Here is a 27,237-nt window from a genome sequence, read left to right on the forward strand (position 1 = left end):
GCTGTATCTCTGGGGTATCATTTTTCCTAGTGACTATAGTCATTTTATACATTGCCATCAAGATAATCAATGGAGCTAGTAACACATCTGTTTGCCCTTTGCAAATTATTCCATAGGCTGGAAAAGGTGACTGATCTCTTTAAGAGTGCAGAACACAGCATTTCTTGTCTTGGAACTACTTTCCAACATTGAATTACATACCATTTTGCAAGGGTGAACAGAAAAGCCAGAACCTTGTCAATTAACCACGTACAATACTTTTTTTTTTTTTTTTTAAGTATTGTTATGTAATGAAAGTCTGTAATTGAAACAAGACCCTGAATACAGAATAAATGGATACTGTTAATTCATACCTCGTTGTTCTGTCAGCAGATTGCTACATGACTAATACCACATTTAGCATGAAGTAAGAAAATCCAGATTTTGCCTCTGCTGAGTTAATCTTATTGCTATTATTCATGGTGGATCCATTTGAAAAACAAAAATGTAGAAACTGTCTTGCAAAAGAAAACAGAAGAACCACAAATGTTTGTACCAAGTATTCATTTTCATAACATATTTTTATTCTTTTGCATATTAATTGTCTCTAAAATCATACTATGATTAACATTTGTATTGAATAACTGATATCAGTCTATTGGTTATGCCACATTATTTTACCACCAAAGAACTTTAGACAAATTTATACAAATTGCTTATATTGAAATGCTACCTTTAATAATAAGATCCAGATGGAGATTGTTTTCTGTTATTGATTACTGTCTAAAATTGACACGGAGAAGGTTGAGGTATTCAACATTTTTGCTATCTACCTGGGTAAGTGTAAGGCTTTTGATACTGTCCCACACAACACCCTTGTCTACAAAATGGAGTGACAAGGATTTGATAGATGGACCACTCAGTGGATAAGAAATTGGCTGGATGGTCACATTCAAAACTCTGTGGACAACATCTTGATGTCCAGGTAGAGACCAGGGATGACTGGTGTGCCTCAAGGGTCTGTACTGGGACCTGTATTATTCAACATCTTTGTAGATGATATGGACAGTGGAACTGACTGCACCCACATAAGTTTGCAGATTAAACCAAGCTGAGTGGTGCTGTTGCCATGTTAGAATGAAGGGATGCCATCCCGAGGGATTTTGACAGCCTGAAGAAGCTGTCCCATATGAACCTAATGAAATTCAAGAGGCCACGTGCAAAGTCCTGCACCTGGGTCAGGTCAATTCCAAACATTAATATAGGCTGGGCAATGAGTGCATTGAGAGCAACCCTGTGGAGAAGGACTCAGGGGTACTGGTGGATAAAAAACTGAACAGGAGCTTGCAGCCCAGAATGCCAATCATATCCCATCAATGGGATATGATTCAATCATCAATCATATCCCATCCCTTCAATGGATGCACAGAAAAAAAATATGTATATATATATATGTATGTATGTATCAGATCAAGGGAGGTTATTCTCCCCTTCTGCTCTGCCCTTTTGAGACCCCCCCCCACTGGTACTGAATTCAGTTACAGGGCCCACAGCATAAGAAAGACACGGACTTGTTTGAATGGGTACAGAGGAGGGCCATAAAGATGATTAGAAAGCTGGAGCACCTCTCCTATGAAGACAGGAGGAGGGACTTGGAGTTGTTTAGCCTAAAGAAGAGAAGGCCCCAGGGAGACCTTATTGCAGCCTTCAAGTGCTTAAAGGGGACTTATAAAAAAGATACAGAGCAACTTTTTAGCAGGGACTACAGTAATAGGACAAGATGTAACAGTTTTAAACTAAAAGAGGGTAGATGTAGATTAGATATTAGGAACAAAATCTTTACTCAGAGGGTGGTGACGCACTGGAACAGGTTGCCCAGAGAAGCTGTGGATGCCCCATCCCTGGAATTGTTTAAGGCCAGGCTGGATGGGAATTTGAGCAACCTGATCTAGTGGGAGGTGTCCCTGCCCATGGCAGGGGGTTGGAATTAGATGATCTTTAAGGTCTCTTCCAACCCAAACTATTCTATGATTCTATGATCTTGTCACAGTAAAATTCAAATATAGCATGAACGATGTTGAAAGGACTTATCAGCTGACAATCATAAGATTTAAGTGGGGATTGGTTTCCAACATCACTTCTAAATTGCTTATTTCCTCCAAGTGACTTTAATCATTAGGATCATTATATTCTTATATATTAAACTATTTGTTAAATGATTTGGTAAAGTAAGCATTGTTCAGACAGAGTTTTTAACAGTGGTGAAGTTAAGACCACCAGTTACAACATTTTAGCAAGGCTACTGTGACTCAGATTGATCTGTGCCACAGTGGATTCATCTGACTAATGGCTGGTAACTTGCATGCACAAGGTGGGACAAGTATAGAATCACAGAATTGTATGATCAGATCAATTTAAGTCACAGCAGCCTTGCTAACTTTAAGAAGAAATTACCAATATTTATACTGGTGACCTTTTGGTAAATGACAAGTGCCAGATTTCATTCTTTTTTAAAACACCGAGTCATGGCAAATAAACGTAACCAATGTGAAAACATGTTGAAGAAGCACTTGAAAAAGTGAAACTGAAAACTTGAAATCTGACATTAAAAATTGATGAGTTTTTCAACTATTGGTAATTAAAATGTCTTTTTTTTTTTTTCTGTACATAGTAGCAGGCTCAGAATATCCTTCTCTTTTCTTAATAGATTGTTAAACCAATCACAAAGATTTGCAAAAGTCTCTGTAAAATGATGAACAGGAAGGTCTCAGCTCTTAGAGTCTCCAGTGGTTTAACAAGAAAGAAACAGTTATCCTAGATAGAAAAAAAAAAAAAAAAAAAAAAAATCCAATTATTTTATCTTTTACCCATTCCTCAGTAGTGGCATCGCTGAACTGAAGCTTTTGTAGACTGCAATTTTAACATATATTGTGGTATATATGTAACAAATAAGATTATTTTGGTTCATCTCATCTGAACTCGTGGAATTTTGTGCAGCCTCCCGAACTGGTCAATTTGTCCTTATACTGTTTCATTCAACCCATTTATCTGTTTCAAAGAAGCTCTTCAAAGAGAGGTTGTCTTTGCAAAAAGTAAGATTTTCTGTGTCCAGAACTGGAAAACCCAAGAAATCACATCAAATTAAAAAAATAACACTTTGCTAGTGAACATAGTCTCAAATTGCACCAGAGGTTTAGATTAGGAGGAACTTCTTCACAGAGAGGTTGGGCAAGCATTGGAATGGGTTGCCCAGGGAAGTGGTGGAGTCCCCATATCTGGAGGTATTTAAATGATGTGTGGATGTTAGTGATGGGAATCAGTTGAAGGTTTAATGTGATGATCATGAAGGCCTTTTCCAACCAGATTCTATGATTTTATTGCTATTTCTACAGCATGCTGCAGCCCAGTCATGGCTTTGGATTTATAAGCAAAACCATCAGCAAGGTTTTCACAGCATTCATAAATGCCAGTTTCCTTAATAAATTCTTAAAATTCAGATGTCATACTTAGAATAGTTCATTAAAAAAGTGATGTTTTTAAATGCTCTTCATGACCTTGTAAGGTGGCCACAGAAGACTGATATAGGAGCACATTGCCATAGCTTTATACTAAAGAGAGAAAAAACCTCTAATCTGGAATTATCAAACCTAGATTCATTTTCACTGCCATGACTTGTATTAACAGTCTTTCCCTTTCCTATGCAGTGAAGGAAGAAATTTATAACTGTGTTAAGAAACCATATTTCAGCCACTGCATCTATCAGGAGGAAAGCAGTTATGCAGTAATAAATATTCTTGCATAATAAGGAATCCTGATCTCTGAATTCAAACTAACCACTTTATTCACATTCATCAGGATATAATCTTACCTACACAATATAAACAAAGCAAGTATCTTTTATATGGAAGTAATGGAGATTCACCTGAAATGCAGTTCGTCTTAAAGATGTTCTAATATAGCCTTATTCAGGGTAAAGCTGTGCCTTTGCATTACCTTCAGATTTAGAGCTGATCAAAAACAGCAGGTGAACACACACATTTTCAGCACAGACCGGCATCTGGCAGTCTACTGAGATTTTATAAACTGTAGGGTTTTTTTTTATTTATATTTTTTTTAATAATAGATTACTATTTTTGCAATGAAAAATTTTCAGCTACCAGCAAGACAACAACACAACTGCTCAGATGTGATAGCCCTTTCCATTATTTTACTGGTTGGCACCTAACTAATTTGTGCGTGGCCTTGTGTGCCCAGGTGGCCAAGAAGGCCAATGGCATACTGGCTTGTGTCAGGAATAGTATAGCTAGCAGGCTCAGGGAGGTGACCCCCTGTACTCTGCTCTGGTGAGGCCACACTTCAAGTGCTGTGTTCAGTTTTGGGGCACTCACTACAAGAAAGACATCAAGGCCCTGGAGCGTGTCCCTGGAGCGTGCCCCTGGAGCTGGTGAAAGGCCTGGAACACAAGTCCTATGAGGAGCGGCTGAGGGAGCTGGGGTTGTTTAGTCTGGAGAAGAGGAGGCTCAGGGGAGTCCTTATTGCTCTCTACAACTACCTGAAAGGAAAGTGTGGGGAGCTGGGGGTCGGCCTCTTCTCACAAGTAACTAGTGATAGGACTAGAGGGTATGGCCTCAAGTTGTGCCAGGGGAGGTTCAGGTTAGAAATTAGCAGACATTTATTCTCAGAAAGAGTAGTCAGGCAGTGGAACGGGTTGCGCAGGGAGGTGTTGGAGTCACTATCCCTGGGGTGTTTAAGGAAAGGTTGGATGTGGTACTTAGGGATACAGTTTAGTGGGTGACATTGGTGGTAGGGGGATGGTTGGACCAGAGGATCTTGGAGGTCTTTTCCAACCTTAATGATTCTATAATTCATAAACTACTTTCTTTGCTTTTGATAAGAAAGGCATGAGTCCCAAAAGGAACATAAAAGGTTATTGGGGCAATTACTACCAGCCTGGTTTTGCCTCTGCTGCCATGACCTCTAGGAGGTTTTAGAATGATTTTTTCATATAAAAATATTTTAAGTTTTGTTGTCTAAAGAGGCAAAAAAGAAATACATGGGGAGAACAGATGAAATACCATTGTTATCTGCATTTCACTGAGAGCTCAAAAAAAAAAAACAAAACGCAGCAACTATGTCTATAGAGGAAGCCTGAAGGAAGACCACCCTATTAAAAAGCAAAATAGCACTGTACCACAACACTCCTTTCTATGCCAGAGCACCAAACATTTAAAGGTAAATAAACTACATATAATAAGAGGTCACATAAACTGCAGGTTTCTTTAACCTTCCTCCACAGAGACAGTAATCTGAGGAAGAGTATTTTCTTCTATGAAATATGGGATGACAAAACTGGGAAGTGTTACAGCAGGCTAAATAAGGAATTTTGGTTCTCTTCCCAATAAATCTTCAGGGAAATAAGAGAATTCTTTTCAGACATAGAGTGTTACTCAAAAACATTGCAGAAGATGATCCAGGGACCCAGCAACAATACAGTGAACTTTTGCTGTGCAAGCACATCTGTGATTTGCAGCATTTCAGCATGAATTTGTATAAAATAAACCATAACCACTGTATTAATGTGTCTACTGAGATATAAATCCTGACACAAAAATGCACAAATAGCCCTAAACATCACAATTGAGGAAGAGTGGTACTCCCTTTAAATCAGTACTATTCTGGATCTAAAATCACACATATGCTGGATGCTCAAAGGTTCAGCTCCAGGAATCCCCACTTCTACCTCAGGACCATGCAGCCAGTGTTTCCTAATAACTGGCTCTCCTCATTCAGGAGTGCCCTGCCAGTGTTAGAGGTAGGTATGTAGGTAACCAGGTCTATACCAGAGCAAGAGCCAGTACTCACACCAAAGACGTGCACTCAGCGTTTCAAAAAGTTGGTCTTTACTTACAGTATACTCCTGCTTTACCAGTCATTTTTGTTCTTTCCCATCTTTTATGTGAGAAATACAAATGCAGAATTCCGAAGTTTTTACTCTGATAATGCTGAAAAGAATGAGCCTAAGGTATTGTATTGTGTCTGGCTGGGATGTTAACTTTCCCTGCAGCAGCCCATACAGTGCTGCGCTCTGCACTTGTAGCTAGAACAGCAGTGGTATCACACCAGTGTTGTGTCTGCTGCTGAGAAGTGCTGGCACAGCATCAGGACTCTCTCTGACCCTCCTAGGGGGTGGACAAAAAGTGAGAAAGAAACATCAGCAGGGCAGCTGACCTAAACCAACCAAAGGGATATTCCATACCATATGATGTCACACTCAGCAATAAAAGGTGGAAAAAGGAAGAAGAGGGGAGGGGTGGGCTCTCGTTGCGAAAACGTCTGTCCTCCTCCCAAACACTGGCTACGTGCGTTGAGGCCCTGCTTCAAGGACGTGGTCAAGCATCGCTCATTTGTGGGAAGTAGAGAGTAATTTATTTCCTCTGCACTTCCACATAGCCTTTACTTGTTTTGTTTAGTTATTCCCTTTCCCCCTCCCTTTTCCCCTTTCCCTTTTTTCCCTTTAGTTGAATTGTTTAATTAATAATAATATTTCCTTAATTATATATATATATATATATATTTCCCCTTTTTAATTAAATCATCCTTATCTCAACCCGTGAGTTGTTCTTTCCTTTACTTCTTCCCCTCCTCATCTGAGGAGGGGGAGTGAGAGAGCGGTTGTGGTGTTCAACTGCCTAGCACGGTAAAACCACCACAGGTATCCACTTTCTAAGTATATGTTATTGTGAAAAAGAATTAGCTCCCTTGAATCAGTCCCTCACCTTAGCTGCAAAACAAATCCAATGATTTTCTAAGATTTTCACATCATATTCCTCTTCTACAGATGTTTTGACATGAGCAGCTGGATGTGATCACCAGTCAGCATCTGGATGAGACTTCTTGCAGCAGTCAATAGGAAAGATGAAGAAAACTCACAAGTGACCAAGAAAATAACTCCGTTTGGAGGGCTTTTACCCCACTTCAGTCAAGAAAGTTTATTAGCTCAAAGATTTGAGAACTGGGGGCATATAATATCATCCTGTTTCCTTCTACAGTTTGTTTTCCCATTGATATTAATGTCAACTGGCTTTCTTTTAATATTTGACTATGTTTCTTTGCAAACTAGTCACTTCTATAATTCAAACTTGAATAGGCAAAATTTATGTTAACTTTAAAATTGAGCAACAGCTTTAGGATTATTTTTTCAGAAGATTAGATCAAGTTTGGCTCTAGTCATATGCATATTTTTTCCTTAATTCCTTTTTCAAATCTTAAACATTTGTACAGAACATGGGTGGATCTTCTTAGTAAATTTCAGTAGGAATGAAGCCTATTGCTTCTGTTAATGCAATTCATTTCTGATGTAAAGGGTTCTCAGAAAACTACACTGAGGGTGTATTGAAAAGAAAGCAATTGATCAGGGTGGGGATGGACCTTAGACCATGCTCATGCCAAAGCATAGAATTGCATCAGGTACATGTTTACTTGCAATGTGTCAGCTTTGGACATGTAGCTAAAGACAGATTTTTCCATCTCCTCTTCTGCTAAGGACTCAAATTTAAAACTTTGGAAACATCAGAATTGTAGCATCTTCCAGGTGCCATAAAACAGTACCATGTCTCAGAAAAACTGAGGGGCTCTCTAGGTCATAGACAGACATGATGGGGTCAAAAGAAACATAGGAACAGCAGGAACAAGTCTGTTGCAATTAATTATTTCACTGAAATAAATAATATATATATATTTATAATTTATTAAAAAAAAAAAAAAAAGACATTCTCCTTATATATACTACACTGTCAGAACTCTCTTCCAAAACATAAATTGCTGTTTCATTCCTAGCCTTTTAATCCACTGCTGGCAAACACAGAACGATTGGCTGGGAGCTCCCAGGGAAACAGGTACTACTGCAACAAGATGACTGTTGCAACAGTAATATAGCCTTCAGATAACAGAATGCCTTACACTGAAATAGATGACACATAACTAACACAGAATACAGATAACAATCAAATCCTTTATTTCTCAATTTCAGTCCAATACCAAATAAATGTTACTGAGGCTGGTCTGTCCCCTCAGGGAGGGGTCAGCAGATTCAAGCACTGGGAAATTCATAACAACACTGTCTTTTGGATATTAACTTATGAATTGTTATTTCATTTACTGATTCAGCTGGAAAAAAAAGCACTCCATAGTTTTCTTTTTTATCCATGAGAAATTAGTTTTAGGATGTGCTCCTTAGAACTCCAATTTGCCATGCTTCTCTGGAAATTCAGTTTAAGGGAGGATTGTTGGAGTGACAAGATGTGTAAGGATACAAGATGACTAACTGTGCAGCAAAAGACACATACAAAACAAGTAGGCATCCATTTGTCTTTGCTGAAAGGAATTTCTTTGAAGGAAGATCATTTTCTGGACTCATCTGTCACCACTGTCCCTAATTACATCGGAGAAATTGGTCAGCTCTAATGGGAAACATAAGGATACTCTCTTCACTATATCTTTCACTGTCCAGAATCATGCAGCATCCTGCCCTCTTTTTTATTTCCCAATATATTTACTTAAAAGATGGTTATAGGATTGCACTCTTTAGTGACATTTGCTTCTCAGTGTCTCCAAAATACAACTTGCATCTTTGGCCTAAAAAGGGATACTTCTGGCAGCTCAATAAAATTAACATAACTCTAACAGCTGAATTAGAGAAAGGAGATGGCTTATGCCTAAATAGCTACATTGTGGCCATCTTCACTTTTCCAGGAGTGATCCCTTGATTATTTATTTCTCTGTATTTTTAGTCTTTTCATTGCAGAAAAAAATAAACAAGCCCAAATCAATGGGAAATCCACATAGTTCTGAACAGAGGTGCCTGGTGATCTGTCAACAAAAGGAGTATGTAAATGACATGAGTATGTAAATGCCATTAGCCCTATCAGTATCACTAAACATATTAATTTCTAGAGATGACTATGATGTAAAATCAGGAAAGGTGACAGGACTGTGCTACAATACCATTTATTTTGGACAGGTTTTTTTAGTGTATGTTCTCTTTGAATCAAGATACTGGATGCGTCCTTGTGAAAAAAGGTAGTACAACTCTTTCTCTTTAAGAAATGCGGTGCAGGATTAACCAATAGCACGTATTAATCTAGCAAAGCTTGATACCATACACTAAGTAAAAGCTTCTAATTAATCGAAGCTCTTTATATATGTCACTTTTCAGTATAAATTGCTACTAAAGTTTTTAGCATTGACATGCCATGTAGATCTGTATTTCCTACATTTGTATGGTGTTTGTTACCAAAGCAGCCAATCAAACAGATTGTTCAGTTGCATAATTCCCTGCCATTTTAACTACCTAGTCGTATTTTTATCTTAAGAGCTATTTCTGAATAACATAAAAGCACCAACAAAACTGTGAATGACTGATCCCCTTCCCTTTTGTTAGTGAAGGTCTCCAGCCTTTTTTTTTTTTTTTTTTTTAAATAAAAGGGGCGTGGGGGGTTACTTTTCTATTTTCTGGTTGCCTTCCATATTCCAGTGTCCAAACATGAACCATTGAAACCCATGTGTCTGAACAATTTGAAAATATTTGAAAACCCCACTTGGACCCTTATTATATTTAAGCTTTCAAAAACTTTTGACAATCTGACCCAGAGAATGTGTATCCTGATTTCTGTATGAATCCTCACAGAAGAAAAAAAAAAAAAAAAAAAAAAAAAAAAACTGAGGGGGAAAATTTTACCAGGAAGTGCTTCTGTAAAGTGTTACTTGGTATCTTGATATTTTGCAGTTGATATGTTGATTGCTATACATTTTCAGCAAGATCAGGATCAGCTTCAGAGATTAAAAGTCCCATTTTGTTTTCCAGTACCAGTTGCCATACATGACAGCATCGTCTGCTTAAAACTAGCCAAAAGTGTGGTTTTTAAAGAATACAAGTTTGTTAAGAATTAAATTGGGAAATAAGTAAGAGAGCTGTCAGAAAATCTTGCACTAAAATTAAGTGACAGCAAATTGAAGTCACTGAAATCTCTCTCATGACTGTTTGGCCAAGCTGTGAAATAATGCAGATTAATTGATGGCATTCTTCTTCCAGTGCTGCATATGAGGAAAAATGAGGAAAGCTTCAGACTGACAGGTAATTTCAGGAAAAAAACAGCAGGAATTTTCTCGTAAAGGCAATGAAAATAACACCAAAGGGGAAGCACTATCACAAAGAACAAAGGCATTTTTAACCCTATCAAAGGGTTCTTAACTAATTGAATGTCAGGAGAATTCAGAAACATCAATCACCTCCAAACCTTGGAAAAATCTTGCACCAGAATACTTAAACTCTTGAAGAAATTTTAGCACAAAGTGTGTAAAAAGCTGCCTGCTTTTTCACCTGCATTAAAGGCAGTCAAATACTTTGACTCCTGTAAGTACTCTTCTCTCCTGCAATTAATCCCATTAGTTAAGGATACTTACCGATATGAACAAGATATCACCAAAGAACTCTGTTTCGTAATTTGTAAAGGAGATCAAACAGGGCAAAACTACAGTGCTTTCTTCAAAATAAGTAAAATTACCTTTTTACTTAGATGAGTACAACCCAACTCACTCTGTAATTCTATGAGTTGCAAAATTAAAATTATTGCTCTATAACATAGAGGTATTTGTATTTGCAGTACCTGTATTGCAAGACTTCTTCTTTGTATACAGATGCCTTTGGCAGATTTAAATGCAATTTGTGCTAGCTGACCAAGAAGGGCTACTTCCTTTACCTCCTGGTGCTCTTTCCCACAGTTAGAGGGGAAATTCATGAATGCATCTTTCACTCCAATGCCATGAGCTTTAACACTTTACCCTTTAAAAGGCTGAAAGGTTGTAAAGTCATCCACTGTGTGCAACAGTGGTGACAAGACGCTGGAGTGCAGCCCCACAGAGAGGGATCTGGGGGTCGTGGTTGACAGCCAGTTGACAGCATGTTGCCAGCAGTGTGCCCTGGCAGCCAGGAGGGCCAACCGTGTCCTGGGGTGCATCAAGCACAGCATCGCTAGTAGGGCAAGTGAAGTGATCATCCCGCTCTACTCTGCGCTGGTGCGGCCTCACCTTGACTACTGTGTGCAGGTCTGGGCACCACAGTACAAAAAGGACATTAAACTGTTGGAGAGTGTCCAGAGGAGGGCGACGAAGATGGTGAAGGGCCTGGAGGGGATGACGTATGAAGAGTGGCTGAGGTCACTGGGCCTGTTCAGCCTGGAGAAGAGGAGGCTGAGGGGGGACCTCATTGCGGTCTACAACTTCCTCGCGAGGGGGAGTGGAGAGGGGGGTGACCTGTTCTCCATAAACACCAGTGATAGGACCCGCGGGAATGGGGTGGGGCTGAGGCAGGGGAAGTTCAGACTAGATATCAGGAGGAGATTTCTCACCGAGAGGGTGGTTGGGCACTGTAACAAGCTCCCCAGTAAAGTAGTCACTGCACCAAGCCTGTATGAATTTAAGAAATGTATGGACTGTGCACTAAGTCACATGGTCTAAACTTTTGGGTAGACCTGTGCGGTGCAAGGAGTTGGACTTGATGATCCTTATGGGTCCCTTCCAACTTGGAATATTCTAGGATTCTATGATTCTATGAAATAAAAGTCCTAAGGGAAAAACATCTAAGTTGTAAGATTAAATTATGAAGTACTGTCAACAGGTGGAACATCTCAACATGGATATCAGTGGTAGGGAAATATAGGGAACTGCACGTAGCACTGAAGTACATTTCATTACCTATCAGGTCTATCAGCTGGTTAAAATCTTGCATAATACACATAAGGTGATACTAAATAGGAGAAAAGATCAGAGACCAAATGAGACGAGAATGTAGCTGGGGCAGATGTGGCAGCAGCTACCTTGTGACTACCCTGCCTCAAGAGCAGCACTCAAAAAAGCACCAGTGCAGTTTCAAATCCGGTAAGATGTTCTGCTTTAGGCTATCTTGTATCACACCAGAGCTAATTCATTCGAATCTCATTTTCTGAAGTGCTGAACACCTGCAGTTTTCTCTGATTTCAGTTGGTGTAAAGGGTACTTAGCGCTTCCGAAAACCAAGCATTATGCATGAGCAGACATGCATCGAAGAAGCTGATGCTCCACAAAGCCAAAAATGCCACAAATTACACAAGCCCTGTGAGTCTCCTACAGCATAGAGTTTGAAGTGTGCAGCTATGTAGAGAGATGTTTAAATAGCTCCAGCAACTACAAAACAGAAACAAAGATAACCTCACTGCTGTCAGTCTTGCAGTACTATGGTCAGTCAAACAAAATACACTCACTCTTCATGCTATCTGGGAGGCATAGAAACAAACTGCAGCAGTTTCAATACAACACATCATTTTACATTTGGACAGGATAGTTTCATACAAGAGGTGGATTTCTGAATTGGTGTACAAAGAAATGTTACTGTCATCTTACTGAGAAGGAAATCAGAAGAGGGAACTGCACAGAGGAAAACAGGCTTGCATGATTTTAAAAGTACATTGCTTTAGTAATTAAAAGAAAAAAAAAAAGGATTTAAGTAACATTTGTCTAAAATGTAATGAAATATAAAGTAAACATAAAAACAACTGTCTGAGTTAAAAATAATACCAGCTAGTGTTGATTAACTTACTGGTTAGTTTTCAGTAATGTGTTCTATTATGCACATTCGAGTTAAATGGGTCTACCTGTGTTCATGGGACCACATTTCAGGGACTTAGGAGCTACAACTTAGCTCTATGCAAGTGGGAACCAAATACAGGAGGATTTTAATTTATCTGGAACATAAGTATTTTACATGCATTAGGGATAGTGATAAATCCTGGCTTCCATTATGTGACAAAGCTATCCAGCACCAAACATAAATTGTTGTGAAAGGTGCTCTGACATAAAAAGCTGAAGAAGGCGTATTAGTGGAATTATTCCTTCATGAAGCATTATCATGAATTTTCACTGGTGTCGTAACTGAATGATAACATGAAAGCAAGTGAATGGCTAAGGCAAAAACACCTTTCACTGACTTCAATATAATTTATGTTGAGTAGAGTAGAACTTTTTCCTGAAAAGAACTACCCAAATTTGGCAAGCCTAGCCTGTTATATGTGAGCAATAAAATAGAGATGTCCAAACTATTCAATTTTAGAGAACTTGCACATCCTTAATAGGTATAATGCTTATAATGCTGTTCACTGTTCTAGGTATTTGAGATCATCAGGGTTTTTTGTTTGTTTGGTCTTAAGGACAAATATTGTTGTATAGTGAGAACTATCAAAACTCTAATTCTTACATGATAAATTCTGTCAGGTTGCACCATTTTTTGGAGTCCACTTTCTTCATCATGTCTTCAAAGAATTTTCCACAGGCAGGCAACTTTTCTAACATGAGAGATTCATTGCAGAGTTTAGTCTGTTGATGTGCACCTAGGTAAGATAAGAAAGCACCTTAAATGTCAAATATTGAAATAGAAGAAGCATGAACACATAATTTGCAAACTCCTTCAAATAATTCTGCTTGCCTCTTTCTGTTGGAAACCTAAACCTAACATTCCACTTCTTTTCCTTGTATTAGTTACTTTAAAAGTAGGATCCCATCATTGCTGAAAAGAACTGGTGGGGTTTTTTCCTACTTCATCCTCTGCTGCTCCAGAAAACCTGAAATCCTACCTTCTTCCATGAAAAAGGAATATTACTTGCTGCCTACTAGACAACGAAGTACTGCTTTATGGTTTTCATTTTCATTATCTCTTTCCTCAGCTTCAGTTACTTCATTCACAGTTGTTACATAAATAACAAATACTAGTAACTTAAGGCTGTCAGGACATTTCACAACGATAATCAGTTTCTCCCAACTTCTCCCTCTTTTCTAATTCTGTTCTAATTTTATGTTGTGTTGGCCAAATACAGTCAGGTGAAGTATGCAAGTCTTCACTTAAAGAGAAGTCAGACACAGCCCTCACTCTCAACAGTGTACTGTTGCTTACTATTTAGTCCAAAATTACTGAGGCTAGATGATTGGTTTCATACTTCATATGAAGACTAACCTGTCAATCAGCAACTCAAACATCTCCATTCAAAATGGGATATGTGACTGTAAAACAGCCTCAAGTGCATGTTACGTGTCCCCGTCATGAAGATGACGACTCCTTCAGAGCCCAGACAGGAGCTCCTTTTGATTTAACTCAAGCTATCACAGCTTACTTCAGATGGTGAAGTCACCGAGTCACTAATTTCATGTGTAAATCAAGAGACAGCTATCATATCTGTTGAAAGCATGAAAACAAACTTTCAAACAACAGCACACTCATAACTAGACAGCCTGTTCTAAACCTGAGACCCTAAGCCTACTGTTTCATACTAGCCACAAACATCTCCAGGTGTATAGATGACTAATTGGGGCCATCTGAATAAACCCTCCTTCATACCTCCTTCAGCACATCAGACTGGCATAGCTCTCATGGCTGACACTAAGCCTTTGTCAATGTCAGAAAAAAATCAGATCTACAATTAATCAATAGTGACAAAAATGGTGACAATTATGAAATAAGAGGAGTGTAATTTTATCCTCTGGAAGTTAACATGATACTATGAACCTTTTTATTTAAGCATTCCCACAAATTCATCTGGCAGCTGCAGCAGTTGTAAATTATACTCTGCAATGCTAGATGTGCAGATGAATATTAAAGCTGGACAGAATTCAAAATCAGATATGATAGTTTTATGTCTGACAGCTTAAATCCTTCATTGATGCTTGGACAAACGTGAGGCAATTCAGACTTCCCTGGCAGGAAAATGTATACTGCCAGTTATCACTTGATTTATAATCCTATAAATCAAACAGAATACAAGTTTCTTCTCCATTACATAATGTATACCAACAATTTACTCCAGCTCCTTCTCAATGGAGTGTTTAAAATGAATTTTCCATGGCCTTGGTATTTTTGGTTGGCTCTCTTTAGAACTTCAGTATTTTGCAGGGTTCTAAGAGAATTTCTGATAGAGAGATTTGACAGTAACAATATGACATCATACTAGTCTGTCTAAATCCCTGGCCAAAGGCATTCAAAATTATGAATAATTTTACAATTTTACCATCTCTATTGAGACTGACCTTTACAGAACACTGAAACACTCTGTTCATACAGACAGTGGACAAGAACAACTATAAAAAAATGCCTGAAGGTTAAATAATTGAAATGAGATAAAATGGAAGTGCTTCTCAAATGGCTGTCACTGACAAAATAAAAATTTGTAAGTTTTGAATTTTAGAAGTAAAGCTCACCTGCTAATCCCTCACCTGCTAATCCAAGCGTCATTAGGCCATTAACTAGAAGGGGGAAAAGAGAGATCAGTTAGATAGCTTCATTCTATCATCTAAAAGAATTAATGCAGATACAAGCAAACTTGAACATAATTTATGGTTCAACAGAATATAAGAAGATTCAAAATATTAGTTTTGATTTTATTAAAGAGTAAGTCTGAAAGGAAAAATGAACACTTAGAGAACATTATGTTTTAAATTGCTTTTTATCTATCCTTCAAATGGGAGAGTCATGCAGACTTGTTATGTGTCTGTCTATACCACTCTTTCCTGTAATTTCCAATGCAAAGAATTAGGAACAGCAACATTTTTTAGGTTCTTGAGACTGCTGACATGAAAGAGCTGGAGAAGCTAACACATCTACTTGAAATGGAGGTCAACTGCACATTCTAAACTGTAAAGTACGTAAAAATCCCTTTGCTATTAAAATTAAGCAAGTACAGAATCATAGATTGGTTTGGGGTTGGAAGGGACCTTAAAGATCATCTAATTCCAACCCCCTGACATGAGCAGGGACACATCCCACTAGATCAGGTTGCCCAAAGCCCCATCCAACCTGGCCTTGAAAACTTACAGTGATGAGGCATCCACAACTTCTCTGGGTAATCTGTTCCTGTGCCTCACCACCCAAATCATGAATCCTCATCATAAATGTGTTCCCTGTGCATTTGGAAATGTAATCCTGCGTTTCATGGTCTCCACCTTTTACACAAAAGAGCCATGCATTTTGGGAAAAAAAAAAAAAAAGTTCAAAAACCCTAAGCATCTCATGCTGATGTCATGTTAACCCAGGTATGTCAGAAGAGCATCCAAAAGGAAACAGACTATGCCAACAAAAGGAGTCTTCTGATCAGCAGTTTGCACTACATCCAGATGGATGAAATTAACAGAAGCCCACTGTGTTAGCACAGCACCAGCCACACTTTGGATTTCACAAACATAGCTAAGAGGGTTGTGGCTTCAATTATTTTTGATCTACTGAAAAAAAAAAAAATGCTGTCAAATATTTATAGTGTTAACCTTACATCAGAAATGAAATGAGTAATTTCACACAGATGGTTGCCTCCTGCTCCTTTTTCAGAGCCAGCATGTAACTCCAATAAAATAAACCAAGATATATGTCGCAGAATACCAGTCCCAGTCATATTGATTCTTTGCTTTCACTGAAATATGCCAAGCTCTCAACTGTTAAAAGTGAATTGTTACATACATACATCTGAGAAGAATTTAGGTCCTTATCAGGAATATATTTTTATTCCAGAGAAGCAATAATCTCTACGTTAGTTACCAATGAACCAGAATGTACTGTAACTGTGAAGAGCAGGAATCCATGTATCAGATTATTTTTTTTTTGCAACTAAACACACACATGAAATATTACTATACACTCTGATGGCTGTATCTCTTCCATAAATAAGGCCCTTTTTTCCCCAAGGCTATTAGTTATTATACTAGTAAATATACTTGATTCCCTGCATAGTTTTTTTCTTTAATCTCTACTTGAAAATGTGCTTTATCAAGTCTAGAAAACTGAAGATCAAATTTAAAGTGCGCACTCTATGAGGAAGCCAAATCCACCCGTTCTTAGGAAATAACCTAGATGCACTACCATACATGGTCCCCTTGATGACCACAGACTGCACCTGCAATTCTTACTCTATTATTTCCTGCCATTAATATCTAAATCCTTTATAGTTATTGCTGCAGTGATCCTCACAAGACCTTGGTGAGGTAAATGAAACTCAATTTACAATGAGAGAGAACCAGTAAGGGAAAATGTGTCCGTGTTGTCCAAGGACAGAATAAAGGCTCACAGATTTGTGGTCTCATCACAGATTCCCCTGGTCCCTGAAGAACTTGCTTTTTGCTCTTCTGATCTGATCAAAACAGAGTAGCACAGGACGTTTCACACCTATACTAAACCAAAGGAGTCCACATAGACTCAGATAAGAGTAAAACAACAATAAACACTGGCACATGCTATTGTGCTCAAGCCTCATTGTTTTCTTTGCTCTCGGATATTCAACTCATGAAAAAGATTTAATCAGTAGACTACATTTTGTTGTTTGTGACAATTTTCACACAAAAAAAACATGACCCTTCAGGCAGCCCTTTTTAGGAATGATGAAGTTCAGTTTATTTCTTGAAAGACTGATGTAATCATATCTCATTACCAGGTAACACATGGGAAAATGAGTGGGTCACAGCTGCTAGAAGATGTTGCCATAATCCCAGAATAAACAGTTGCCAAAATACATCCCAATACACTCCTACCTGAACCAACAAAAAGGACATTCAGTTTAACTGTACTAGTTGCCTGCATGTTAAATCATGTTAATAATAGATCACAGAAATGGCCTTCTATTTTCTACATATACTGTAATAGAAGGTATGATTGCCCCTAGCTTTAGTGGAATCATACAAGACCATCAACTTGGAGCCAGAGAAAGAGGTGAAGGAAAGAACCAGCAAAGTATAGATGAGGAAAAATAGGTTTGAAGAGCCTTTCATAAGAAAAAGATAAGCAAACAACGATAAAGTAGTAGAAAATAAGAAAACCAAAGAAAAATCTAACAAGCTTTTATTAGCAGTCTACTTCAAATTCTTGTACACCTGTATTGCAGCCTCTTACTATCTATACTATCCTTCTGTAAACAGACACAATTTTTACATTAAAAAAGAAAGTCAGAATGGGATTCACAGCAATATGTAAATTCACCATTAGGATACTGTCCTGGTTTTAGTTATGAGAGAGTTAATTTTCTTCCCAGTAGCTGGTAGGGTGTTATGTTTTGGATTTAGGATGAGACTAATGTTGATAACACACTGATGTTTTAATTGTTGCAGAGCAGTGCTTACACTAAGCCAAAGACTTTTCAGCTTCTCACTCTGTCCTGCCAGCAGGCAGGCTGGGGGTGCAGCAAGAGCTGGGAGGGGACAGACCCAGGACAGCTGACCCAAACTGGCTAAAGGGGTATTCCATACCATCTGACGTCATGCTAAACAATATATAGGGGTGGCTGACCAGGGTGGGGGGCCGGCTGCTCGGGGTTGGGCTGGGCATCGGTCAGCAGGTGGTGAGCAATTGCATTGTGCATCACTTGTTTGTACATATTATTATTATTATTATTATTTCCTATCTTAATCTCAGCTCACAGGCTTCACTTTCCCATTTCTCTCCCCCATCCCAGAGAGGGAGGGGGGAGGGTGAGCAAACGGCTGTGTGGTGTTTAGCTGCCGGCCAGGTTAAACTACAACAGATACATAAGAGAGAAACTGGTCTATAATGTTTCAAGTATAGAAACTTGATTTGCTGTGAGATAGATAAATAGTTCTTTATGTTTATTTTTCTAATATACTGTTATTATTCACTGCTATTTTTTTCTCAGAGGCTTATAGCCTTTACATCACAACAATTTCATAGATCAGAAACAACCTTTTGATTGCTGTGTGTACATCCTACTGCATCTTCCACTAATCACTTGGTAGTAATAATTTTGAAGACCTTGTATAAGTATATAAGAAGGAAATGTTAGAATATTATTTTCCCTTGCTTAACATTTCTTGTGAATGCTGCAACTACTGACAAGATAGACAGTACTATTTTTGAGAGGCTCCAATACTTCTTCAAAATAGACATGAAGTAATTATTGTTTCATCTGACCACTGTGCAGTTTTTCACCAGCAATTACAGCAGTGTAATACTATGCATATGGTGCCTGGGATGCAATCAGCTTTGAAATTTTTGAAATTTCTGTGGTCTGATCCATAAATGTATTTCTTCTCTATCATGTTTTTCACAACAAAATAAAAAATAAAAAATAAATGACTTCAAGTTGAACCTCAAATCAATACCCCACTTACTTCTTTAAAGAGTATCCTGACAGTCACCATCATATAATTTGTAACTACATTTCTGGACATCAGACCAATATTGGAAGTTACCCACTAAACAATCATCTACCTTTCTCCAGAATCTTATCGATAGCAGCACATTACTGTGTAAGAACTGCTCTGACACGCAGTTCATAACAGCAATTAAAACCACAGTTTGAAATGACATCTGTTGCTCTTCAGTCATGCACCTGTAAGTTGTTGGAGATGCAGAAGAGACTTGAAAATTCTATTAATATGATTTTGTCAAATTGATCAAATCTAATTGCTCACATTTATTTTATAAATCTAATTTTAAATACTGAGCATATCAACCTCACAGAACTGTACCAAAGTTCTTCCAGGTATTTATTTCAATGTTACATAAAGTTACCTGTTGCATAGCCAGTAAATTCACCAATCTTTTATTTAAACCCGAAGTTATGCTGTTACAAGTTTTCTTGCATGAATGCACAAACACTTTAGGGTATCTAATCTAATAAAAAATAATGTGGAAATAACTTCACCTATGCTCTGACACAGTGTCATCAAGTACCCTATTGCACCACAAAAATACTGGCTACAGCTTGGGTAGGATTCCTTTATCTGTTGTCATGGGCATTTATGAGCTCAAGAACATCACTGCACTAGAGTCTGTATAAATACAAAAGGAAAAGGTAAGCTAACATAAATGTCATGTGTCTGCCTTCCAAAGAGCTCTCTACAAGCGCTGTATGGGAGAATTTTCAAATGTATGTGTTCAAGACACCTCAGATTATGAAGAGGCTGAGCAGTCCTGAAACTTGATGGGAAAGCTTATGACGATCCTACACCTGAACCCTCCTGGGCTGACAGAAGGAGCCAGTTCATGTCTGGAGCAACTTTGGATCCACTTTTATCTCACCCCTCACTTTACCACAACTTTCTGTGGTGATGGGGAGTCTTGGGAGAAAAAAAAAAATAGTTTCCTAATGACAACCTTTGGATAAGAGGACTGTAAGACAAACCTTCAAATACATTTTGTCAAATATACCTTCCCTGTATAACCTCCATACCTACCTTCAGCCAACTATCAACAGTACGCATTTTCTAAAGGCAGAGGAACATGCGCCTCTCTATTCCAATTTTGCATTGTGTTAGAGCACACAGGTTTGTAATGCCAGCTCAAGCACAGTGCTGGAAGGAAGGGCAGAAGTACACGTAGTTATAATATGGCTATGGAGCTCCGAGGGCAGAAACATGTACCTGACAGCAAGAGAAACGTGAGAGAACTTATTGTTTCTGCACCTCCTGCTACAAGCTAAGGTTTGCTGCACCAGCTGTTGGGAGAAAATGGGATGCATGTAAGAGCACTCATTGAGTTTCAATCATCTCAGTTTGCTAAGGATCTGACTGACATATGCTGACTTACCCATCTACCAAAAGTGAAAGCAAACATGATAACCAAATTACTGAAACAGATTTATCTTAAAACCTGCCATGCCACTGCCTACAGCTCAAAGAGAAGAGTCTTACCAGCATTAGCTTCATAAAGGGCTGTGAAAAGCATAAGGTCATATAGCTCCCAGGAACCACACCATATACCTTGCTCAAGTGCCTTAGGCATCTGACTGGTCCTCTCCATGCTGCAGCCCATCCTTAAGGCTCTAAGTCTTTATCATTACTGTCCTTTTAGGCCTAATTCATACTCCCACAAACTGCAGCTCTGGGTTATGTTTTTAAAATGTTGAATCACTTCTCTGAGCCCAGTTCTTACTCCAGCTAATCACACCAGGATGGTAAACCCTCAACAGAGGTAATAGTGATTATTTAGCATTAAATTTATACATAGATGTGCAAAGCATAAACTTCTGCTAAGAGAAAAAAGCCTGAAACACACTCAGGAAAGCAAAAATTGTTGAGGACTGTCCATTCTGATGCAAGCTCTCACAGGCAAAGCACAGGGACCACTCACAATTTCCAGACTGATTTTGCACAGCATTGTCAGGGCATTTATCAGGGAGCGGCAGGAGTGGTGCTGTGTGAGAGGGACAAGCTGGGGTGACCATGGTGCAGGTCATACCTTTGCCAATGGGATGCTGCTCCCCCAGCCTGAACCAGGCAGGCAGAGCTTTGAGTGGATAACATGCTGCGCCAACAGCCCCAGCATGGCAGAGGACAAACCAGGTAGCATGGACATAAACGAGGAAATAGTGCCAGAGGCAAAATGGGAGACAAGGTGAGTCACTACTTAGGTTCACAATGCATACAGGAAAGCTTGCCAGCAAGCCAGAACATGTGCTAGGGCCAGACCACCTATGGTGCACATCAGTGAGTGCAGCCCCCCAGACCCATACACAGGGTTCAGGGGGACCTGGTGAGGCTGTTCAGGGGACTTATAATGCACTGACAGTCCTGACAAGCACATGAGCAAGTGGCTAGCAAAGTCCAGCCTTCTACCCAGTCTTAATGAATGTGATTCAAACCCTACAGCACAAGAAACAAACAACAGGAAGTTACAGGTGAGAACACGTGTTGGGGAAAGGCTGTAAAAGCAAACCTAACCTTTTAAAATACATAGATATGTCATGTATTAATTTACCACCTGGTTAAACTAATTAGAAGAATACTTCCCCTTTAGGATAAGTTTGAATTTCAAAATGTTTACATCTCCCTATGTATTCTTTTTTTCTGCTCTGTTATGCAAGGACATAAGCAAGTCAAAGATATTCCCAGAGCCTTGGTGTGCACACTTGGTGTGCTTCACTTGACTCTGAGCAAGGGCTTTCCCAACAGCTCTGCACTACCTACAGCCCCTTGCTCCACCACCCAGCATCAACCCTGCTCTCCTGCTCCCTGACAGCGCATGCCAAGTCTCCCCACCCTGCAAGGCAACTGCAATTGAACTTGTTCACTTATTTCAGCATTATCATTCAAAAAGTGGTCCAGCTGGGTACCTCTATGCACTATGCAGTGAAATGTAAGCACATATAGCAAAATGAACCGCATCTTCTCAGGTGGCCCACCCTCTAAGAGAAAACTAACATGAATGTCTGCATTGTTTCAAGTCTAGGAGGTGCTGTAAAAGAACAAAAGGAAAAATAATGCTACTGGTACAAAAACTGAAGTCCCACCTGCCAATCTTTAAATAATTCTTATTACAATATATATGACTCAGAAGGTTACCTATTGTTCTCAGTTACGAACTGTACTTTTGACATTTCTCCTTATTAAAGGATCAGGACAGGGAGGGTGGACAAGGACAGGACACAGGAACATCACCATATAGTGTGAAAGCAGCAGAGGAAATGAGGCAACTGAAGTTCATGGAGCCAAGCGATGACAGGAATCCAACACAAAGGAAGGATGCTGGAAATAAACAGAAGCTTGCAATAAATATAGTACTTGGGAAAAAAAAAAAAAAGTGTCAAACTTACATTCAAAATTGTCCCCAAAAGAAACATGCCTGTATCAGCACATGGACATGCAGGTGCAAGGTATACAGCAGGGCAGATCAATCTGTTGGTGCATCAGTAAAGTATAATATAATTCCAGCTCTCTGTGACTCCTCCTACATGTCAGTAACACACTACAAAGCAATCTGGTTTTGAGAAGGAACACTGGGCTAACTAGGGGATGTGAACGTGCAATGTGGCACATATGAAAAGATTGTTACTGGGCTGAACTCAAAAGGAAAGCTCAGGAATTTTCTCAGTGCTGACAGTGAGTGGGAGATCTCGTGTGGGACAAATAGTTGTTTGTGTTTTTTTCTTTCTTTTTTAATCCAGGTTAGCAATTTACCAGGTCTGCTAAAGGAACGTAGACATAAGAGATACAGTTAACTGATGCAGATGGTTTTGACTAGGGTACAATCTGGAAACTTAAAAAAGTTTCTCTATGCCCAGGAAGTTACCCAGCGATGAAGGCTAACACAGAAGTCAGCTTTGCATTATTCCTTGCTTTGATGCTGAAGCTTTTTTAATACTTTGTATTTTTTTTCTTGTGTCAACTGCGTGGAAGACATTAGTCAAAGAAATGTAGTATTTAAAACTAAATGTGCAGTTCAGTGCTGCACTTTATCATGGTTTGAGGCATTATGTTATTGCCTTTGAATTGGTAAAGTAATTTCAGACAGTTAACAATTTTGGACATTAGAGTCTTCTTCCTGCAGAGCAAGAAAAGCATGAAAGGAAGCAATTTAAGCTTTTTCATTTCATCAGTGCAAATCAACAGGGAACGTTACTGAGGGCATCAACTGTTCAGTCTCATGTTGGTTCAGTTCCCTAGCTTTCCAGTGACTACAAAGAAACGTGCCAATTATTCTGAACTCATACTTTAATTGTGAACTTTTCAGACCAGAAATACAAATGTCTTTCACATTCCTTTGTAAAGTGCTTAAAGCACTGCTGCCAGCATATAAATTATACTTGACACTTTCTGAACAGCCTGCATCTACTTCCAGAGTTGCTCGATGGGTTTTCTATTATTTTGCTTGAAACTAGTATGTTTCTTTATTTAAATAAATATATAGCCAGTATGCAGTATTTAAATAAATAGTTTTATTTAAATAAAGCATACCAGTTCAACAAGAGACTTAGGAGAGAGACTTTTTAGCAATCATCCAAATATTTAGATCTGCATTACATGGAAGTCATGTGACTCAATGTGAAATGCCAAATTTCTTCAACTCTTTCCTGTCCAATTATGATGTTTTTGATGAAGCACTATGTAACTGAAATATAAAATGGTATTTTTTACAACCACTGATTTTCAGACAGTAGATGAACTAAATATTCCAAAAGCAGAACGGTTTGCTTGAAGTAAATTCTCTTCACACTGTTTTAATAGAGTGGTATAAATCAATGGGCTCCTTGAAGTAAATCCTAACTCAAGATCCTCCCAGAGAGGAAAACTGAAGAAGAATAAGAACAGTATATTTGTTTCCATAGTAGAAAGAAATTCATGGCATTAGAAACTGTTTAAAATGTTTAGACATGACAATCAGCAAAGTTACAGGGACCATGATCTAATGTATGGTGGCCAGAAGAAGGTTCCAGAGGCTGATGCTCCTCATGGAGTTCTATAGCCTACTGCCTGTAGAAATGATAAGAACAGCTTTTCCTAACAAATCCAAACCATCTCTGGTTGTATTCACTTCTGCCCCCTGTTCCCAGGGTAGCTGGGAAGGAATGCTATTCAGGATGTATCTACAGGCCTTGCAAAAGCCTTGTGCTCATTTTCATCTAAACTTCTGTGAGACCTAGTCCTTGGGGTCTTGGGATACAGTGCTAGTCACACAGATTTATAATTTCTTCACCAACCAAATCATAGCTCTTAATAATTTATTATCAAAGATAAATATGCTTTTAGCAAGAGGTGAAAACCTTGTTTTCCCCCCTAAATGTCTGCACTTCAAGTTCATTATAGCCTTGTGAGGAACTGCTACTGCAATCTCCATTGCACATCAACTACGGAAATAATGATGGAACTGGAAATTTGTCCAAAGCCAGAAACAGAAATCAACATCACAGTGTCACCCCAACAGCAGTCCTGTGCCAGGACCTGTCAAACAGCCATCCCCTTCTCTCAGATAATGTTGCCAGAGCAACTGAAGTACATGACAATCCCTCTCTGCCTGAGATAGCTGTGAAATGTGTCTGCTGTGTAATTAATGGAAAAGGTATATCAATAAATGAGGCAACACAGTTCAGATTTACTCTCCCAAAAAAGCCAGCCAACTTGCAACTACAGTGGAGAGACACTCTCCCAGTCTATGTGAGAACAGTGATATCCACAAAAGGCAGTATGCATATCCAGGCAGGACCTGTCTGACACTAGCATCTGATCACCCTTGAAGCATGCATTTGATGTAATGGGTACTCATTATTGCAACTCAGCTGCCTGTCATTAGCTGAAGAGGCAGGAAAAGACAAAAGAAAATGTGATGGAACATAAAGGTTCCCTATAATAAGGAAATGTAAGGTCAGCACCACACTGACTTTATGCCTATCCACCTGTGAAAGAGTGTAAAACACTAGTCCCTCAAGGCAAATACGGACTCTAACGTGCTTCTCTAGAATAGCCCGAGAGGTGGCTTTTTCTTTTATTTTCTTTTAAATAACCTGGTGAAGGGGAAATGACCCATGTAAGTTTCACAGACAAGGGTCACAGCACACTCCCTCCTGAGGAAGTCTTTAAAACTGTGAGATACTTGAAGACATTAAAAGTTTCTTCTTCCCTTGACAGGCAGAACATTTAAATGAAGATACTGCCAACACAGAAGGCCTGGGAAAATGTTTTTTCACATTCTGACCAGACAACTAAAAATCCCAGCATGCAAATCCACCTTGTCTTGATGCTACACGCACTCCTCTCCTCATACTGTTACTTACCATGTTGTGTTATTTTACCAACATAACTTCAATAAAGTAACATTTTCACTGAATTATACTCCTACCATGAAAGAGTAAGTTGGGTTGACCATTCAAGTGTGAGGTTGTTTACTTTAGTAGACAAAGTAGTCTGTAAGTGTTCCAGAGCTTGTAGAATTCTAGAATCATACCATAACCCAAGTTGGAAGGGACCCCCAAGGACCATCAAGTTCAAATCCAAAAATCAAACCATACGTTTGAGAGAATTTTTGAAATACTTCTTGAACTCCAGTAGGCTTGGTGTGCTACTTCTCTAGGGAGCATGTTCCACATCCCGATCACTCTCAGTGAAGACCCTTTACCTGATATCCAACACGAACCTCCCCAACACAGCTTCATGCCATTCATTCAGATCCTATTGCTGGTAAACACTGTAGGGAAAAATACCAAAAAGTATTTCTCCCATTGGGTCCCCTGAGGTAAAAGAATTGCTAGGGAGTGAAGAAATTATTTATGGAGTCAGGTTAAAACAGTGAATACAACCAAACTTGAACAGCAGGCTCCTGAGATTCTCAAATCTAGACATTTCTGAGCTCTGTGATGGTTGATCCATCATCCAGAGTTCCCTGATGCACAGCAACCCTATTGTTTCACTATCCATACCTTATTTGCCTAGCCTTTTTCTCAAACTTTGACACCATAAATAATTAAAAACTTCTTCAGTAATTTAAGAATAAAACAAAAGCTCACTTTGGGGACTGCACAAATAAACATGCATAAATTCAGATGCAATAATATATATAGATATATGTCTTGCTATTCCAAAAAGCATCAGAGCTAACTGTACTGTGTGACTGATAAGAGTTTGGTTTCATAACTGGGAATTTAATTAGTGGCACTTGAGCTGACTGCTTAGTTTTGCACAAAACCAGCCTCCCTGCATCACTGTAACAGTGTTTCTGTAACTCTTTCCTACTGTACTGAGGGGTAAGTGAAGTGTTTTAATTCACCCTCACTTACAGAAAAGTGCTTCATACAATTCCTGTCACTTCGATGTGTATTCATGTCTTTCATCCCCAAAAGGGGGAACTAAAATGAAAGCGTAGACATAATCTGACCAATATTTGCTATTCTCTATTGATCCATACACCATAAGAGTTTCTGAAGCACAAACACCATCAGTGAAGCTGCAAAACAGTTTATCTATGTCTGCGTGCTTTCACAGTCTCAGAAACATTCTTCTTGGCCTGAAATTTTCCCCTCCTTTGGTCTCATATTGAGGTGAACTTGTTTTTCCCTGAAGTCTGAGGAAAATTATCCTCAAGATTTTTGAGTCATGTAAGAAATCAGTACAAGAAAGTAGGAAAGAGTTTCTTCCAATAATCTCTACACCAAGCCAATAACTTCTGCTCAAATGACATTATGTTCTTCAAAAGTCTTTCCAGTTGTAGATTTCAAGATTGCAAGTGATGGAGAATTCCCACTTCCTACAGGAGATGTTTATGTTTGATTGTTTCTGCCAATATTTATTTCTTTGGCAAGGTTTGTTATAATTCATTACATGATAAAGTATGAAGTAGCTCAGAGGAAAAGGAAACCAAACAATGTCTAAGCATGCAACAGCCCAAATCTCCAGAAGACCAGTATGCCAAACATCCTTAAGACAGTCTATGTGTCCCATACTGCTCTGACAGAAAAGCAAGAAAAGGATAGAGCTGAA

At 38.8% G+C, this 27,237-nt stretch overlaps 1 protein-coding gene across 3 annotated transcripts in view; it reads right to left on the reverse strand.

Annotated features, from left to right (window-relative positions):
• RAMP3 (receptor activity modifying protein 3) overlaps nucleotides 1-27,237 on the reverse strand; it is a 52,277-nt gene that overhangs the window by 18,367 nt on the left and 6,673 nt on the right. The window contains exons 2-4 of one of the 3 annotated variants that reach the window (XM_035318525.1): nucleotides 15,256-15,300; nucleotides 13,265-13,397; nucleotides 344-497 (exon numbers count right to left, since the gene is read on the reverse strand). In XM_035318525.1, coding sequence (XP_035174416.1) covers nucleotides 377-497; nucleotides 13,265-13,397; nucleotides 15,256-15,300 — 299 coding nt within the window. In that variant the 3' untranslated portion in view covers nucleotides 344-376. Of the gene's footprint in view, nucleotides 1-343; nucleotides 498-13,264; nucleotides 13,398-15,255; nucleotides 15,301-27,237 lie in introns of those variants that run through there. The other 2 variants (XM_035318524.1, XM_035318523.1) reach the window with 2 other exon arrangements.

Source organism: Oxyura jamaicensis, chromosome 2 (assembly GCF_011077185.1).
Source record: "Oxyura jamaicensis isolate SHBP4307 breed ruddy duck chromosome 2, BPBGC_Ojam_1.0, whole genome shotgun sequence".
Classification (NCBI taxonomy): domain Eukaryota; kingdom Metazoa; phylum Chordata; class Aves; order Anseriformes; family Anatidae; genus Oxyura; species Oxyura jamaicensis.